The following is a 15,872-nucleotide window of genomic DNA, read 5'->3' as shown; positions in this document are numbered from 1 at the left end:
AGTCCAATTTTTGTATTTTTAGCAGAGACGGGTTTTCACCATGTTGGCCAGGCTGGTCTCAAACTCCTGACCTCAAGTGATCCACCCGCCTTGGCCTCCCAAAGTGCTAGGATTACAGGCGTGAACCACCGTACCCAGCCAACTTTCAGTTTTTAATGGCAGGGTTCATTAGTCTTAGGCACTACTAGGGCATATAAATGCAAAACCATGCTTAACAGAAATAGACTAGTAATTATAATTTAAATATTTTAAAATGAACATCACCCAAGTCTCTGGGATCCAAGCAAGTATCCTTAATAAGTAAAGTAGGCCCAAAATAAGACAAGAAGCAGGATCTTGGATAAACTGGACAGTAAAGGGGGTGGTCATCACGCAGCTCCGGCAAATCGTTACTATGCAGGAACAAGGGCTCAGCATGGCCAGATCTCTAATTTCTCAAGAATAGCTGGAAATGTGGAATTTGTTTTCATGTTTTGTGAAACCTCCCTAATTTGAAATATTGACAACTAATTTAAGTTTAAATAGTGCTAAGACAAAATAAAACAGATCAGCTTCTGAATATGGCCACTAATTTGCAAACTCTGAAAAGAAACTCCTAAAACAAAGCCTAAATACTCAGCAAACCCTAATTTTAGATTAGGAATGGTAAACTCTTATGTAACAATATTTGTCAAACTTTGGAGTGCACTAGTGATCTTTAAAGTTCTCAAGGCAGACCAGACCCTAGAGCTTTACTGTATTAATGTCACATTTATTTCATATTCCTTACTAAAGTACCAAAGGTAACTCACTCCTTCCATTCGTTTTGATGACATTTTCTTACTGCAGCCAAATGGAAATAGAGTGGATGTCTTAAACATATGCTACTGGTAAGCAGTCTAAGAATCAAAACACGTTGGAAACCACTGGGAGACAAAAGAAACACACTTTGGAGCCTACTTTATGCTTTTCAACAGACCTCAAAGAAAATTAATTAGATGGTAAAATTGCTCTCCATTCTATAATAATCAACCAGTGTACAATAGGATGGTGGCAGTGCTATTTTAATTACAATTACATAGTTAAACAAAAATCTTGTGTTGTACTTTTTGGTATGGACACAGCAGCATTATAGGCATGAATCTTCTGGGAAAATACAGATAGCAACAAGGAGAAAAAACTGCGCAAAACTGCTTTTTCAGAAAACCTAGGAGAAAAACAAAAATATAAAAATCCCAGGCCGGGTGCGGTGGCTCATGCTTATAATCACAGCACTTTGGCAGGCCAGGTGAAAGGACTGCCTGAGGCCAGGAGTTTGAGACCAGTCTGGGCAACTTGGCAAGGCCCCATCCCTACAAAAAAATTAAAATAATTACCCAGGCATGGTGGTACATGCCTGTTGTCTTAGCTACTTGGGCTGAGATGGGAACGATCACTTGAGGCCAGAAGTTTCAGGCTATAGTGAGTTGGAATGCACCATGGTATTACAGCCTGGGTGACAGAACAAGACCCTGTCTCCAACAACAACAACAACAAAAAGCCAAAAAATTTAAATCTAAAAAATAAAACCACCAAAGTACCTGAGAACAAGGCTGAGATCAAACAAGGCATACAATCTATGCTGGGGTGGAGAGCAGCTTATAGGGCAAGACAGCGTGGCATGTGATGAAGAGGGCCTGACAGTGGCAGATCTCAGAAAGCAACAGAACAATACCTTTCCTTAAGAAAAGGGTTGCCGGGCACGGTGGCTCACGCCTGTAATCCCAGCACTTTTGGAGGCCGAGGCGGATGGATCACCTGGGGTCAGAAGTTTGAGATCAGCCTGGCCAACATGGTGAAACCCCGACTCTACTAAAAATACAAAAATTAGCCAAGCATGGTGGCAGACGCCTGTACTGCCAGCTACTCGGGAGGCTGAGGCAGAGAATCGCTTGAACCCAGGAGGCAAGAGGTTGCAGTGAGCCAAGACTGCACCACTACACTCCAGCCTGAGCAACAGAGTGAGACTCCGTCTCAAAAAAAAAAGGCAGGCAGGGGGGTGGTTTACATTGGCATGCTGGAGCCATGTCCCTCCAATCACAGCTGCAAAGGAAGGAGTGGAAAGTTCAGAATTAGCGGCAAAAGACCTTCTAGACTTGTTCTGGTTTAGAGAGGCAGAAGACTTGTGGCCACACAGAGAAACACACCCAGGTGTCATATGTGAAAAAGACTACCTCTGAGGCAGAAATCTGGAAATCTACCCTGGCCCCATCCAAACCTCCTACAAATAACAGATTGAGGAAAATCCAATTCATTAAGTCACAAGGAAAAAAAGGTAACTGGCATGGTACTGACAGAGAGATACTTAAAGAAAAATGATAGATAATGTACCAACTGTCAAAGTACACTAAAAAAAAAATTACAATGAAGAAGACAAAAATTATAACTGAATAATTTTGCTTGATTTTAAGAAAATCAGTGAAGCCATCATCACTAAGAACAAGACCACAAATAAGAAATACAAGAACTCAAGGGAGAAATGTCTAGATAACAGGAATAGGGAAGCATGAATTGGTAGAACTAAACAAAAAAAAAAAATAGAAGAATAAACAAAGCCATCACAGAAATGAAGAAGAAACTGATAGGAGAACAAAGAAGAGACGTTGCAGAAAACACAGTAAAAGACATGAAAGAAACAAACAAATGAAAAACGGTTTAAAAGGATTAAAGGAAAAATAACAGATATAAAAGACATACAAAAGGAGATTCAACATACATATAACTAAGGTCTCCAAAAAGGAAAACCAAAACAATGAGACAAAGTAAATATTTAAAGATATGATTAAAGAAAACTTTCCTGAAATGAAAATACGTTTGAATCTAAATATTAAAAAGGCACACATGTACCAGGAAAAATTGAGCTACACAGTCAATACCACTATATCCTAATAAAGTTACTAGATATGAGAGATAAAGGGAGAATCCCTTTGGGCAGACAGGCAAAAAGACCAAGTCAATAATAGGAAAAAATTCAATCTGGCTTCATATAACATTTAATATCAGAAGACATTTGTATAATACCTGTAAGATACTCAAAAAAAAGAAAGTGTGAGGCAAGGACTTTGTAACCTCCTAAGTTATCCTTCAAGCATAAAGCAACGGGCTGGGCATGGTGGCTCACACCTGTAATCCTAGCACTTTCGGAGGCCGAGGCAGGCAGATCACCTGAGGCCAGGGGTTCGAGACCAGCCTGGCCAACATGGCAAAACTCCATCTCTACTAAAAATACAAAAATTAGCCGGGTGTGGTGGTGCATGCCTGTAATCCCAGCTAATCGGGAGGCTGAGGCAGGACAATTGCTTGAACCCAGGAGGCGGAGGTTGCAGTGAGCTGAGAACGCACCACTGCACTCCAGCCTGGGAAACAGAGTGAGACTCCGTCTCAAAAAAACAAAAAACGTATAAAGCAACAAAAGACAAATTCTGAAAATGTTGTAAGAATAATATCCTCATCTTGTTCCCATGAGCCCTTATTGAGAAACTGCTAGAGGATAAACTTCAGCCAACCAAAGAATAACTCTGCACAAAGTACCTGGGTGAACATTACATTTAACTAAAGAATTAAGACAAAAACAGATGGAAATGAAGCTGATAAAACAGAATGTAAATATTATAGGCTATAACACTGTATAAACTCAAATAACATAAATTGAAAGAAGGGAGAAAGCAGAGAGAAGTATAATAAGCTTACTGATTACCTTGATGTAATAGCTGGGAGTCAATGTATAGTCTTAAAGCTCAAGTAGTAGAAGCATAAGCATACATAATAGCACAGATGTATACGCTATTTTAAATAAATATTACTGACTAAGATTGGGTGAGGAAGAAGAGAAAGGGGAAGACACAAGGATTAAAAAGAGTTTTACCTTTGGTCATAGAAGAGAATGAATGGTTACTATCAATAGAGAACTAAGAATATTAAAGTAATAAGACTGAAATACAAACCTTCCTAAATATCAGAACTGAAAAGCAAAGAAAAAGATACTACACAGTGAAAGACTTAACATTCATATGTATATATAAACAGAAAACATAAAATACAATGGCAGAACCATGACAAATTTTTGACATATGAATAAATATAAATATGGATTCAACTCATATTAACAGAGATTTTCAAATTCACTCACAAAGCAAAACCTAACTCCATGCTGTCTACTAGAGACACATCTAAATCAAAGCAAATTATAAAAATTGGAGTTTGAAAACAAAAGGATTGGCAAAGATATGCCAGGCAAATGTAAACAAAAATAAACCAAAAACTATTTTACCCAGCTCTTTCTGACTCCAGAACGTGAGGTCTTACTACAAACACTACAAATACTGCCCCCTGAGCTTCTGTAATAGTCTATGTGAAGGCGTGTGCATGCATGATTATATATATTTCAAAATAAGTATCTAAAATAAATTATTCAATTATAAACTATCTTTGAAATAAGAACAGACATCAAATTTGTAGTACCACCAAATTGCTGAGTTTAAAGCATTTAGTAATATTTACCTTTAATTACCTACCACAGGGATGGGGAAGAACACAAATATTTCCTTTCATGATATATTTTCCATAGAAAAATCAAAACACTACTGAAAACTCTTCTCCTGGATTTATGTCAAGATCAGTCATCGGCCAGGCGCAGTGACTCACACCTGTAATCTGAGCACTTTGGGAGGCTGAGGCGGGTGGATCACTTGAGGTCAGGAGTTCGAGACCAGCCTGGCAAACATGGTGAAACCCCATCTCTACTAAACATACAAAAAATTAGCCAGGCATGGTGGTACACGCCTGTAATCCCAGCTACTCAGGAGGCTGAGACAGGAGAATCACTTGAACCCAAGAGGCGGACGTTGCAGTGGGCCAAGATCGTGCCATTGCACTCCAGCGTGGGTGACAGAGCAAGACTTCATCTCATAAAAAAAAAAAAATCAGTTGTCAACCTAACATCATGCAGTAACTCCTCACTCTGATGACAATCTACTTTCAAGCACCCAAAACCAGAAATTCCAGTGGAGTTTTTGTTCTCCACATGAGTAGAGAGCCTTAAGGAAGTTAGATTTTATGAAATTTCCATTATACTACAACATTTCCATTGAAGCACCAAGTTTTTAACCTCTTGAAGAAATCTATACCTGGCCAGGCGCGGTGGCTCACGCCTGTAATCCCAGCACTTTGGGAGGCCGAGGCGGGCGGATCACGAGGTCAGGAGATCGAGACCATCCTGGCTAACACGGTGAAACCCCGTCTCTACTAAAAATACAAAAAATTAGCCGGGCGTGGTAGCGGGCGCCTGTAGTCCCAGCTACTCGGGAGGCTGAGGCAGGAGAATGGCGTGAACCCGGGAGGCGGAGCTTGCAGTGAGCCGAGATCGCGCCACTGCACTCCAGCCTGGGCGACAGAGCGAGACTCCGTCTCAAAAAAAAAAAAAAAAGAAATCTATACCTATATTACTTTCAGATATTAAAGAGTTGCATCTTCAGAAAGAGATTCCATGCCTCAAAAGCAAAAGGGCATATGGGTAGTAAAAATTAAGAGACACTCTAGGAACATTATCTAAAGGTCAAAATTGGCTCTTCAAATACAAAAATCAACTTGTGGCAACATCAATCCAGTTAATGCTTCTGGGGAAGTAACTGTGAAACCTCTTTCAATTTCAACATCTATAACAAAAGGAGAAGTGATAACAGTACCACCCTGATAAAATTATTGCGATCATTAAGTGACCGAAGCACTTTGGTCACTGCCTGGTTTATTTTTCAATAAATCTTAGCTAATATAATCACCACAAATATACATATTGCATCTCTTAAATGAATTATAATTATTAAGAATTCAAAGGAATTCAAATTCCTTCAAAGCCTCTCCCTAAGTCCCCTATTCCCTCCCTGTCACCACCTACCACCGATGCTAGATCAGGAGCCCTTCCTTTTACCTCCCCTTGTACCCCTGTATATTTTCATCGTTGGTGCAGTCTCCCCACCAAGGCTGCTGTGAGCTCCTTAAAGTCACTGATTACGTCTTGTGCCTATCAGGTACCTCCAGGGTACCTGTTCCCACAGATAACTGAAGTTCAATAAAGGTGTGTTAAATTAGTAAATGTGGCCAGGCATGGTGGCTCATTCCTATAATCCCAGCATTTTCAGAGGTCAAGGAAGGAGGAGCCCTTGAAACCAGGAGTTCAAAACCAGCCTGGGCAACAGCAAGATCTCATCCCTACAAAAACTTTTTTTAAATTAAAAAGGCACAGTGACGCACACTTAGTGTCACAGCTACTTGAAAGGCTGAGGCAGGAGAATCGCTTTTGAGTCCAGGAGTTCAAGGCTGCAGTGAGCTAAGATCTAGCCACCACACTCTAGCCTGGGCAACAGAGTGAGAATCTGTCTCTCAAAAAAAAAAAAAAAAATTAACAAATGTGGTATTGTAAGAGATTATATATATTAAACATGATGTAATTCAAGGTTTCATATTTTGTGGACTGCAATGACCTTGATAATAGACCTTTCAGGAAGGTAGGCAGCTAGGGAATCTCAGAACCAGGAAAGGAAAAAGAGAACATTCAGCCCGGTGCAGTGGCTCACCACGCCTGTAATCCCAGCACTGTGGGAGCCAAGGTGGGCGGATCACTTGAGGTCAGGAGTTCAAGACCAGCCTGGCCAACATGGTGAAACCTTGTCTCTACTAACAATACAAAATTAGCCGGGCACGGTGGTGGATACCTGTAATCCCAGCTACTCGGGAGGCTGACACATGAGAATCACTTGAACCTGAGAGAGAGAGGTTGTCGTGAGCCAAGACTGTGCAACTGTACTCCAGGCTGGGCAATAGAGTGAGACTGTCTCACAAAAAAATAAAAAAGGATCATTCAAGAACTAGACACTTATTGAGTACTCTGTGAGCATCAGGTAACAAATCAGACCCTAGGGTTATAAGGAAGAACCATCAAGTGGGCCCAGAGTAGGTAAGGATCTCACCCCTACCAGTGATAACAGATTTAAAGTTAAAGCTAGACCACTGACTCCCAGAGTTTTCCAAAATCCCAGTGCTCTTTCCACTAGAACAATGCCTCTCAAATGTTGACTGCACTTATGGTAAAAAATACATTCTGAAGCACCACTCAGTATAAACACATGCATTTCTGATATAGTTTATTGAATTCTATTTTATTTCACATTCTTAAAATGTTCATCTTCACATACTAAATTGGTTTTATGGCTCGAAGGTTACAAGACATTGCTCTCGAAATACATTTTTGAAACTTTCTGTAGAATTTCAAAGTCAGAAATAATTCCTAAAAATTACTTTTTGTCACACAATGAATATGTATCCCTCCCCGAAAAGCAGGACACTATCAAATAATCACATAACCCAGAAAGACAGGGCAGCTGTCAGTTGGGGAGCAGGAGGTAACTAAACGTAATCTCCATCAGCTTTCCCTAAAGCCCCCCCCAAATAATGCCCAATTTAAGGAAAACTGTTTGCTACGTAAAAACAGCTTGGCAGCAAGTCCCCTGGCATTTCAGCTCCCTTCCAGCCAGACTTTGGCCCATGACTCTCTCTCACCCTATATAAAAATAAAAATTCTGGAGTTTGTATTAACAGTAAATATTTTTAAAGTATTTCATGCACAGTCTTCTTTTTTTTTTTTTTTTTTTGAGACAGGTCTCTGTCGCCCAGATTGGAGTGCAGTGGCATGATCACAGCTCACTGTAACCTCGAACTCCTGAGCTCATGTGATTCTCCCACCTTGGCTTCCCAAGTTGTTAAGATTACAGGCATAAGCCACTGCACCTGGCTAAGACTTTAATTAAATGTGTTTGGATGACAATTCCTTTATTAAAATAAGTAAATGAAAATAAAAATAAACTATTTTAAATAAATAGAATACATTTTGTTTGGTATGAAATCTTTCTCTGACATTTACCAATCATCACTTAAACTCCGGGGGGTGGGGTACTGATTTATCCTAGATCCAAATAAAGCATGCAGAAGTGGATCATTAGTTAAGCTAGTATCTCTTTTGGTTTGCCCTTGAAATATTAAGACAAAGGCAATATAAAGCATTTCCTCGATGTGAGATATCTGTACAGCACTTCCTACTAAAGAAAATGTGAAAACAGGCCAGGGGCGATGGCTCACGCCTATAATCCCAGCACTCTGGGAGGCCAACGTGGGCGGATCACAAGGTCAGGAGTTCGAGACCAGCCTGGCCAACATAGTGAAACCCCCATCTCTACTAAAAATACAAAAATTAGCTGGGTGTGGTGGCACACGCCTGTAGTCCCAGCTACTCAGGAGGCTGAGGCAGAAGAATCGCTTGAACTCGGGAGGTGGAGGTTGCAGTGAGCTGAGACTGCACCATTGCACTCTGGCCTGGGCAACAGAGCAAGACTCCATCTCAAAAAAAAAAAAAGGAAAATGTGAAAACAACAATCATTACTACTTTAGTAGCAAGCCGGGGATGAACAAACCCCAGTGTCTTCAGAGTACTTTTTAAAATGTGTAACTTAAAGTCAGAAACAGACCAGAAAATCCCTTTTCCATCTTCTGTGCCTACAGACAGTTTCCCAGCTCTGAGAATGCAAACTAAAGTATAAGAATGTTCATTTAAGTTCTTGGGCTTACTGGCCTCACCATTCCTCATCCAAGAAGCATGTATGAATTTACAGGGCTCATTTTTGTGATGAGTTAAGAGATAGTTTAATAAAACTTTAATAAATCTTCTTGTCTTTCACAAAAAAAATCTGTTTAGAACTAAGGAAAGATTTTTTTAATAAAAATAAAATTTAGTTTTCCTAAGAAAAGAAAACCATGCTTACTATATCAGCTTTGTCCAGTAGTACTTGCTGTGATGATAGAAGTGTTCTGTATCTGCACTGTCCATACAGTAGCCACTAGCCACCTAGTACTGAGCACTTGAAATGTGGTTGGTGTGCCTGAGGAGCTAAATGCTAAATTTTATTTCATTTTAATTAATTTAAATTTAAACAGTGACATGCAGCCAGTGGCTACTATATGGGGCTGTGTAGGTTAGATAATCAACATAAGTCCTCATCAGCAGAGCTGAGTAATTCACTCATATTACACGGAATGTCATAATTTGGAAAAAGATATATATATATATATATATATTCATTCTATACCAATATACCAATATTCAATTTTTAGCTTCCTAATTAGTATTTAAGGTTTCCTCATAAGTGGTTTCTCAACAAAGTTTTGGCAATTTTTATTCTAAAACATGAACATACTTAATCTGCTGAGCAGAATTCCTTTGGCAATGTTCAATTTTCCATCTGTGAAACTTGGGCATAGGGAAAAAAGAACTTCTTCACAAGCCCACCCTCCTATTGATGTAAAGGGAAGAAGTGAAATATATTATCTAAAGAAAGGCTAATATAACACCTGAGATTATTTTATGGGTACACCTGTTCATCAACCTCTGCTTAGATGTGCTTCTTTAAACTCAGCTGAGGCTTTCAACCAAATTCATTCCTACATTTGTTTGACTTCTTGACTATTTTCTTTTATGATCAGACTATGACCAGGCTCTCTGAAATCAAGTATTCTACCTATAGGAAAACCTTTTAAAATATATACATTAAAACAGTCTATATTTAAATGAGACAAACTGATCAAATTGTCAAAATTCAGTAGCCTGAAGAAGAGCAGATGCTTCAGAGAGACTAAAATATGCAGATCATGCCAAGACCACATTCCAAGCAGGTGGCAAAAGAAATTACACAGTTCTACAGTCAGCAAGGAAGAGATACCCCAAGAAAATATGCTTAAAAATACATTGCAGCTATGCTATGGCCATAGGACAACTAACTTTGACTTCAAGCAGCACCACTGCACTCCCAATCTCAAGGTCAATGCCAAATTAATTTTACCTTCCCACCATGCTAACAATTAAATACACTATACACACGCACAAACATTTCAGTAATTTCATTTTAAGCAGAATGAACTTCTAGAACGGGTTTCTGAAAATACTATAAGCTAATTTAAAACAAGCAAACTTAAGTATACTATACAAGAATAAAGCCACTAGTACCATATAACATATATTTGGGAACACTCAAACTATACCAAGCCAAGCAACTCTAAGATAGCAGTGCAATTCAGGTAAGAATTCAGCACCATAGATTAGAACTTCGTTTTTTCTCTACCACTGCTATTGCTACCACCAAGTCCTAAAAAAGGGCTAGAAGCTCACCTACTATATCCAAAAAGCATTGGAATCTCAACAAGACAGATGACAAGGAAGCAACGCATACACTATCCCAGGGGCTTCAGCTCTTGCATTATTATGCCACTGCCTGAAGGAGAAATAAATAAATAAATGCCACTGCCTGAAGGAGAAAAGGCTTCATCTGGGGCAACTGAGAATATTCAGACATAGCAAGAGTCTGTCAGACTCCATAAAAGCTGTATACTATCAGTCCTTCTCTTGTGTGTGTGGATAAAATGTGCAGGTGCAGCCTGGGCAGGAAAGAGGGAGACAGAATTTCAGATGGAGAACTGCCATACTGCTTGACCCTGGGAGTACCCCTCCTCACTCTGCCAAGCTATGAACTACAGCCTCTACTGACCACAGCATCTGCATGATCTCCAAGGAGCCTGCCTATCAGGCAGGAATTTCTGTGCTAAAAGCCTCCACATCTGACAAGTGCCAAAAACCTCTATGATTTTTTCATTATCTTAATTCTTAAGGGAAAAAAATCAAATAAATACAATAAACGATACAGAATTTTCACAGCAAGGGCATAAGTTCTCAAAGCATATAAGGTTTATCTCAGAAAATAAACACTTCTCATTTAGTTCTATAAAAGTCCACTTCTGAATAGTGTTACTCTTGCTTCCCCAAATGCAATTTAAAGGCAGAAATCACAATCTATTTAAAGACACTCAGAAGATAAATTAGCTTAACAAAGTTAACTTAATTTTTTATATTTAATACTCTCAGATTTATGAGATAAAATATAGATTCTAATAAACAAAAGAAACATACGTAAAAGAAAGCCATTTTTGCTTGCTCAAAAGGCTAACAGTACAATATCACGTTAAATGATGAAGAAACTTATTAAACTATCTTAGCACAAATATGGTCCCATTGTTTTTCTAAATTTCCAATGTTTATGGGCATCTTCCATGAAATAGATGAAATATCTTACATCTTCACTTTATAAGCTCTCGAGTCCTATACAACGCACTCCTATTCCTCTACCAGAGCTTTTGCAGACCAGTTTTAATAAATGTATGTCAATCACAATAAAAACACTAAGAAATTTACCAATACATAATTATGAAATTATACTTCTGAAAACATCGGTCTTCCTGAGATTCTGAAGAGAAACCCAATAGAACTGTTTTCTTTTTATTTTTTTCAATAGTGAAGACATGAAAGCATCCTCAACCCAAAGTGTAATATACATTTAATCATGGTTCCTGACAAATTTTTTCTTATGCATTAAAGAAAAGCGTTCTCACTCTTACCTGTATATCCAGCATACCATCCCCAGGAAGCTACCATTCCTAAAAGCCATTTATACATGATTCCTTCGATATACCAGAACCGCTTACTGTCCAGCACTCGAAGGGGCTGAAGTATAATTACATAGCAGATGTAGGATGGAATAGCAACCAGGTTGTTGACGACCATGAAGGCAAACCTCATCAGTGCTTTCACCAAGAGCCAGCCCAGCCACGGAGCTTCTTCCAAAGTTATAGCCATTCTCACACTGGACTCCGTCCTGTCTTTCTGGGGTGAAAGAAAAATTCACTTAAAAAGGAAAATTCATTAAATACATCTAAACAGTCACCAACATAGAAATCGCCCCCAGCACAAAATAAAACAGCGAGGGTCGAAGCTTTCCGGTTGTAGTACCTCGGTGATCTCTCAGGGGAAATTCCAGAGGGGGACAGAGAGCGAGGGAGGAGGAGCCGCACAAGGTCAAGGGAGCTGTTCACCGAGGCACGAAGTATGTCACAATATATTTAGCAAATGATAACACAATTCCCATTCAGTAATCGGTGGCCGTCCCCGCACCGTGTCTCACTGCGGTCGTCTATTGGACTTAGAAAAATAGATCCACTCGCTTCAGACAACCTCAGGATCTCCAAACTGAAGACACAAGTGACATGACCGAAACAGGGTCCCCTCAATAAGATTTCCCAGACACTGAGGACCTCAGTCTCCTCACCACCACGATTCCTGCACACCGATGCATTCCTTTAAAAGGTCTCTGGCTCTAGCGAAGAGTTACCCTCAAAATTCTCATTTGTAGCAATAGGGTTTTTGTTTCCCTTTTTTTTTAAGAAAAAAAATGGGGGGCCTAGAAAAAAAGCTTACAAGGTGAGAGGAAGAAAGTAGGGGGTTATAATGCGAAAAAGAGGAAGGACAGGAGTAGGGGGAAGGGAGCAAAAGCCAGAAAGAGGTAAAAGCCAAGGAACTGGGGATGAAGAGAATGAGATTTCCGACCAGAGGGCAAGGAAGCGGGGGATGATGAAAGGGGCAGAGAAGAGGCGACCGCAGCGCGGGGAGCCGGTGGAGCCTGCAGCGGTTTCCGCGGATGTGGAAGGGTCGTGGCGGCGGGCGCGGCCCGCGCGCCGGGCTCACCTCGGCGGGCGCGGACGGCGGGCGGCTGCGGAGCGCGGGGGCGGGTGTCCCCCGCCGAGGGGTCGCGGTCATGGACGCGGCGGCGGCCCAAGCGGCCCGAGGCGCTGCGCGAGCGGGCGCGCTGGCGCCCTACTCCCCTCGCGGCTGCCTGCGGACAGAGGGACGGCGGGGACTCAGAGGCCGGACCTGTCACCGGGGCGGGTCCCGGGGAGGCGGGCGGACGCCCCGCGCCCCCGCCTCCTCCCCGGGGCCTACCGCGCCCTCGTCCCTCAGGCCGCTGCCGCCTCCCCGGGCCACGCGACGACGACACCCCCTTCCCCGCCCCCAGCGCCTCCCCTGGCCCGGCTCCGCTGCCGCTCCGGGGCCTGCGACCGCCGAGCCGGGGGTTACCTCGGGCTGGCCGGGCCCCGGCCGGGGCTTTGGGAGTCAGAGGAGCCGGAAGAATGCATGGCCGGCGGCGGGGCCGGCGGAAGAAGGCGGTGGCGGGGCCCTGCCCCGCTCCGGCTGTGGCGCGGCCCGCGCCCGTTCCCCGGCGGCGCCGAGACTCGGTCCCCAAGGGCCCGGCCGCGTTCGCCGGTACTGGCGGGGAGGAGCGGCGGGAGGAAGCGGCGGGAGTCGGGACTGCGGCGGAGCCGCCCCCACAGCGCCCTCTAATGAAAGCGCCGCCGCCGCTGCCTGGCCCGCTTGCCCCGCCTGGCCCGCTCCCCCTACCCGGCCCGCTCCCCCTACCCCTGCGCCAGCGAGTCGGGGCCCTCGGGGCTACCTGGACGCTCGGCCAGGACCTCAGTGAGTCCAGAACATACTGAGGGAAAGGGCCGCTCGGAAAGGTCTAGGAATGAACACCCATCCTCACACCCCAGGAGTGCCTTGGTTTCAGTTGAGAGCCCCTTTTCAGCCAACACGGCCGCCTTTCATTGTTAGGGCTCTCTTCTCTGCCCAAACTAGGAACCTGTCTCCTTGACGGCTAAATGTCCACTTTTCATTCTTAATGAAACCCGGTTGCACTCATGGCTTTTCTTCTTAACCTCTGCAGTGTATTATTGTCTAGAGTTTCAAATTCATTCTTTTTACGGTCAAAAGTCTTGTTTCAGGAAAGCAGCTGGAACATTAATGGCAATTCCACTTTCCCATTCATCGCCCCCGCCCCCACCACCCCACCAAGAAACTCAGTGGGAATGAATGGTCTACACAGAGAAACTGAAATCTGGTTAGTCAAGAAGGAAAAAACAACCAAGTGCCTAGCATTAAGTAAGTACTCACCCGCCCGCCATAAAAAGAAAAACCGAAAAGACAAAAAACGGTGGCCATGGGAACTCCTAGACAGACCCCGTCGCTTGGGATACTATAGCTGCATTCTGGTTCAAAGGATGGACCACCTGAAGGAAAATAGAGAAATAGTCCATTGACCTACCCCCTTGAGCATTCTTAAATGATCTGCCTAAATTTTAGTTTTTAAAAATCCTGTTTATAAAACCTTATGTCCCTTAAGCACATTTGTAAATGGAGGGGATGGGGCAGGGCAGATTTCACACTCCCTAGGGAACTGCCATATTTGAATCAGAATGCCACCTATTCTGCCTATTTTGAAAATGTTCATCACAGCGTTTGCTCTGGACTGTCAACTTTCTCTAATTTCAGTTCCTCTTAGGTCCACAGGTGAAGGAAAGATATGCCCCATTCTATTCCTTGCATTCTCTCTTTATTGACAAGGTAGTAAGATCTTTAAATAAATCTCATGAGAGAGATAATATATATACTTTATTATTCAAAATATGTCATTATATTCTTAAGTAAGATAGGTGAGGCACATATTTATTTCCACAATCAAGAATAAACTCTAAGGATTCCATCTGGTCCATCCAATTCAGCTTTCCCACATGCTGCGTAAACGTTGGCTGACACCTGGAGAGAGATAACCTACAATGGGATTTACACGTGATTCCTGGATCAGGGACCATCTGCCAGAGGACCAGACACAGCAGCACTTGATGAAATGCAATTAGTACCAGGCCCAGAATTCATTTTCAGGCTCAGAAAAGAGCCAGAGGTTGGGCAGGACCTCTGGCTCTTTAGTGTACAAAAACAACACTTGAAGTGTCTACCAAAGAGACAGATTCTTCGGCATCATACCAGAACATTTTAATAATCTAGGTCCAGTGGACCTGAGAACCTGCTTTTTAAAAAGCGTCATAGGTGATTCTGATGCAAGTAGTATGCCGACTTTGCTTTAAGAAACCCTGACTTAGAGGTATTCTGAGATGATCACATTCTCTTCTAGACCCTTCATAATTTTAAATCATTTGATCATATGTGTTCTCATGTGTGTTAGTCAGCTAGAGCTGCCATAACAACATACTGCAAACTGGGTGGCTTAAACAATAGAAACTTATTTTCTCAAAGTTCTGAAGGCCAAGATCAGAGATCAAAGTGTGGGGAGGTCTGGTTTCTTCTGAGGCCTGTCCCCTCGGGTTGCTGATCACCATCTCTCATTGCAGAATTCTGCCATTTCAGTATCTCCTTATGGAAGGAGTAGGGAAGACCTAATCTCCTTGATCTTTTCAGATCTCCTCCTATTAACTGCTTCCAACCTCATTAGACTTTTCTTGAAACTCAACCAACAGTACAACACATTATGTTCCAGGTATAGATATGCCCTGGTTTTGTGCCAAGAGTGTAGGAGAGGGGTTATCTTCTTAACTTTCTGACCACAATATCAGTTTCAAGATAAGTCAGCTGCTATAATAGATAAGAAACTGTTAGGGCTGACTTCTTAAGGGAACAATTTCAGATGATGCTTGTGTTTATTTCTTGCATTTCGAAGTTCGTTTTAGTTAGTTTTACCTTCCTCTTGCCTATACTACAATTTTTTTGCCCTGCCTCCTTTCAACCACTTAGGAAGCCTCCTGAGATTGTTCCATAGCCTATTTTATTGCACCATGGACAGAGAGATGTATGAATGCTCTGAATGACTGTAACAGGAAGATTGGAACAGCCAGTTCTCCAGGGTAGACTGTTCTATGGAAAACAAGGATCTTCTTCAATGACTAGTTAGCTTCTAGTCCCCTATCCTGCTACCTTAGAGCCATCTTTATCAAAACACAAACATGAAGCCAACAATTTCAACACCTTCATGTACACTCCAATAGAGAAAAGAGGGAAATGAACAGACCCCACCCTATAGCCACAGACATTATTGTTTCTGTTTCAAAAGCCCACATTTGAACCACAAGAGAATGGTCCT

General features: G+C 42.2%; 1 protein-coding gene across 7 annotated transcripts in view; it reads right to left on the bottom strand.

The window, feature by feature from the left end:
* Positions 1-13,280, bottom strand: part of LPGAT1 (lysophosphatidylglycerol acyltransferase 1) — an 88,494-nt gene extending 75,214 nt beyond the window's left edge. The window contains exons 1-3 of one of the 7 annotated variants that reach the window (XM_034946303.3): positions 13,022-13,280; positions 12,632-12,779; positions 11,509-11,773 (exon numbers count right to left, since the gene is read on the bottom strand). In XM_034946303.3, the coding sequence (XP_034802194.1) occupies positions 11,509-11,773; positions 12,632-12,703 (337 nt within the window). In that variant the 5' untranslated portion in view covers positions 12,704-12,779; positions 13,022-13,280. Of the gene's footprint in view, positions 1-11,508; positions 11,774-11,899; positions 12,061-12,215; positions 12,780-13,021 lie in introns of those variants that run through there. The other 6 variants (XM_063597305.1, XM_034946313.3, XM_034946310.3 and 3 more) reach the window with 6 other exon arrangements.
* Positions 13,281-15,872: the final 2,592 nt, after the last annotated feature.

Source organism: Pan paniscus, chromosome 1, assembly GCF_029289425.2.
Source record: "Pan paniscus chromosome 1, NHGRI_mPanPan1-v2.0_pri, whole genome shotgun sequence".
Lineage (NCBI taxonomy): Eukaryota > Metazoa > Chordata > Mammalia > Primates > Hominidae > Pan > Pan paniscus.
Note: the sequence above shows the minus strand (reverse complement) of the source record. Positions and strands in the feature narration are given on the sequence as shown.